Consider the following 3,763-nt stretch of genomic DNA (forward strand, 5'->3'; position numbering starts at 1 on the left):
CACACACACACACACACACACACACACACACACACGGAAGTCAGGCATTTGAAGTGTATTAAAGGGTAGAGGTGCTGGGCAGAATATAGGGGTTGGTTTGCTGTGTCACCCTTGGTGGGGCCCTGCCCCTCTTAAGGCCCCTTTGGTGTGTCGTTAGACTTTGAGATATCTCTGTGAGATTCAGCTTGTCAGAGGAGAGGAAACCCGGAGGGAAGGAAGCCTGGAAGGCTGCGGGCTCTTCGTGCTCCAACTCTCCTTTGGACTCAGGCCAGCGCTACCACCCCCTCCCACCGGGAGGCCTCCCTGTCCCCCAGGCGGCGCGTCTCTAGCTCAGGGAAACGAGCTGCAGATAAATCCTAGAGAGGACAGAACGCCTTAGGCACACATCCCTGGGGGAGAAGCCTGGAGGAAGGCCCTGCAGGGAGGGCCACATGGGCTGGGAACAAGACAGGTAAAATTTGGGATAAGGAGAGGGGCTTCAAGGGGAGAAGCCGCCGGGGTCCAGCGATGTCGCCGGAACCCCAAGTGGAGGCGTCCCATATGTGACCTATCGCGTACAATTTCCTTTCCACAGGTCTAGCACGGAGCTGCGGAAGGAGAAGTCGCGGGATGCTGCGCGCAGCCGGCGCAGCCAGGAGACGGAGGTGCTGTACCAGCTGGCGCACACGCTGCCCTTCGCGCGCGGCGTCAGCGCGCATCTGGACAAGGCCTCCATCATGCGCCTCACCATCAGCTACCTGCGCATGCACCGCCTCTGCGCTGCAGGTGAGCCCGGAACGCCCCGCGCCCCGCCTCTGCCCAATGCGGAGGCCCCGCCCCCGGAAAGCCCTAGAATCGGCTCTCTGAGCGAAGAACCGCCCTTCTAGTGCTGGACCAATCGGAGTCCTGGGTTCAGATAGACCCTTGGGAGGCCCCAGCCCTTAGGATCTAAGGAGGCCCCTTGAGGTCTTAGGCTTGGTCTTTAGGGGAGACTAAAGTTCCTACCCACTTAATTTTGTGTTTATTTTCTTTTTGTTTCTTGATTTTTTTGGTTTTGATTTTTTGTTTCCTTTTCTTGAGACGAGATCTCACTGTGTAGCTCTGACTGGCCTGGAACTTGCTCTGCAGACCAAGCTAACCTTGAACTCACAGAGTTCTGCCTGCTCTACCTACCTACTCCTACCCACCCATTCACCCCGCCTTCAAGTGCTGGGATTAAAGGAATGCACCACCACATCGCCAACTTAATGTGTTTGGTTTCTTTTTTGCTATCCTGGATATTAAATCCAAGGAGTGTGGTATCCAAGCACTCCACCACAAAGTATCGGCCCCCCAACCCCAGATCCCCCTCACTGGGGGATTCTAGGCAGCATCCTACCGCAGAACCACGTACCCAACCTCTTGACTATTTTATTTTGACACGGGGACTTACTAGGTTACTCAAACGGGCCTTGAACAAGACATGAATTTTTGGTCCTTCTGCCTCAGTTTCACATAGCCACCATGCTTTGCCAACCCTTGCTTCACAACCATATTTTCAAAACTCCTTGAAAGCCTCTCTTCATCCTCTGTCCTCTTCTCTAGTTCTATTTCTTATTCTCTTAGCAGCCACCTGAGGAAGCACGTGTCATGCTCGCTCTCTCTCTCTCTCTCTCTCTCTCTCTCTCTCTCTCACACACACACACAAACACACACACACAGAGACGCCTAGAGATTTGAAAATGTTACATTATAGAGGATCTACTCATTAAATCCCCTTGCCCCGTAGAAGAAGGGGAGTTTGCCCCTTGTATAATTCTGTCAGCTGTCCTCTGACCTCCACAAAAGAAATAAATAAATAAAATGTAATGGACTTCTGTCTTCTGGAAGGCCCTGACATTTTAGAATTCTGCCCATCTGGCAGGCTATCCATCCCCTCCCCCAAGAACTCCAGAAAACTCGCTCACAGCTCCACAATTCCAAGTGACCCCAAGCCACATTGAGGTTCAACTCCTCAGTTCACTCTTAAATCTTGGGGGATTCTCTCCCCTCTGGGAGTCTGTGTCCCTGTTTCCAAAGCGTAGTGGCCTGGCCCTCTTCTTTGGGATTTCAAGTCCCTAGGATTTTCTCCCACTCACCTAAGCATTTCTATGAATTCATATGGGCGAGGGAAGATGGAGGGAAGCTAGCTAGGGTGAATCCATGACTGACCACAGCTGCCCCATCATCCTCCTCCCCGCCGGCTTGGGCACCAGGGGAGTGGAACCAGGTGGGAACAGGGGGAGAGCCACTGGACGCCTGCTACCTGAAGGCCCTCGAGGGGTTCGTCATGGTGCTCACCGCCGAGGGAGACATGGTTTACCTGTCGGAAAATGTCAGCAAGCACCTGGGCCTCAGTCAGGTGAGCTGCCTTCTCTGTATCTGCTCCTCCCCTACTGGTGATGCTGGGGGGACAGTTCCCCAAAACCTGAGTTCTTCCTTTATGAAGTTCACAGAGTGGCAGAGGGAAGAGAGGAAAGTCACCAGACAGGATGGTCAAAGCTGTGACGGGGCAGCCTAGATGTAGGAAATGTGGAGCCGAGAGGCCTACGTAGCCTAGGAGGAGATGGACTTGGGGCTGCTTAAAAGAAAGGACATCTTAGTTGAAAGCTGATTGACTTAGCCAGTCAGGCTGTGAGCAGAGGGGCAGTGAGGACCGTGACTGTACATGCCGGCACAGGCAAAGGCCCAGAGGGGAGATGAACATGGAGCAGCTGGAGAAATGACTAAGTTCATTACGGACAGAGGGCAGTGGAAGAAGTTGGGAGGGATAAAAAAGGTCAGACAGATGGACAGGTAGATTATATGTGTTCAGTGAAGTTTGTCTCCAAAGCTCTGGGGAGCCTTAGAAGTCAAAACAATGGGGAGGTTTGCACAAGAGGTAAGATCATATTTAGTTTATAAAGGGAATAGAGAAAGACTAGAGGTTAGGGGATCAGCAGGGACTGGATACCCCCTCAGGAAGGAGGAGAGGAGTTGAGCAAGACATTGGGGGACTAGACCTAACTTTAATTCATCCTTAAAGTAAACCCTGTATAAGAAAGTTTGTGTTCTTTTTTCTCTTTCATGTAAATGGCTGTACAGTGGACCTCTGTTCCTTCTCCCTGATGCATAACCCCACTCCTGGTACCAATTTCTCTGTGAGTGTGAGCTCTCAGAGTCAGACGAGTGACTGCCCCAAAGTTCCAAACTAGAGAGGGATAGAACCAATTCTCAAACCCAGCTATAAGGAGTGTTGTTAGAAGAGTACTGTGTCACCCAACACATTGGGTTGGGTCCCACTATGGGTGCTTTTTCATCTGTGTCCCCTCCTCCCAGTACTAGGCTCATTTCCTAAACTGAAACAAGTAACGGACTCTTTGACTGCCCAGGAGGGGTGACTCACCCTTTGCATTTGTGACTCTAGTAAAAGTTTATTTATCTATTTTATGTACATGGGGGGCCTGACTGACTGTGTGTGTGTGTGTCACCTGCATGACAGGTGGGTCCTGCATATATGTTTTGCATTATGTGCATTACAGGTGCCATCAGAAGCTAGAAGGGGACATTGGATCCCCTAAACCTGGAATTACAAGCAGTTGTCAGTCACCTGATATGAGTTCTGGGAACTGAACTCAGGTCTTCTCTAAGAGCAGCAAGTGCACTTAACCTGTGAACTATCTCTCCTCCATCCACTTCTTTCTTTCTCTCTTTCTTTCTTTTCTTTTTCTTCTTCTTTCTTTCTTTTCTTCTTCCTCTTCTTCCTTTCTCCCCCTCCTCCTCCTCC

At 51.1% G+C, this 3,763-nt stretch overlaps 1 protein-coding gene across 1 annotated transcript in view; it reads left to right on the forward strand.

Annotated features, from left to right (window-relative positions):
* The window catches only part of Hif3a (hypoxia inducible factor 3 subunit alpha), a 41,350-nt gene that overhangs the window by 5,711 nt on the left and 31,876 nt on the right, over positions 1-3,763 (forward strand). The window contains exons 2-4 of the mRNA XM_050132206.1: positions 575-765; positions 2,214-2,501; positions 3,316-3,373. Of these exons, the coding sequence (XP_049988163.1) occupies positions 575-765; positions 2,214-2,501; positions 3,316-3,373 (537 nt within the window). The remainder of the gene's footprint in view (positions 1-574; positions 766-2,213; positions 2,502-3,315; positions 3,374-3,763) is intronic.

The sequence above is a fragment of the Alexandromys fortis genome, unplaced genomic scaffold (genome assembly GCF_014885135.2).
Source record: "Alexandromys fortis isolate MF-2015 unplaced genomic scaffold, M_Fortis_MF-2015_v1.1 scaffold_408, whole genome shotgun sequence".
Classification (NCBI taxonomy): Eukaryota; Metazoa; Chordata; class Mammalia; order Rodentia; family Cricetidae; genus Alexandromys; species Alexandromys fortis.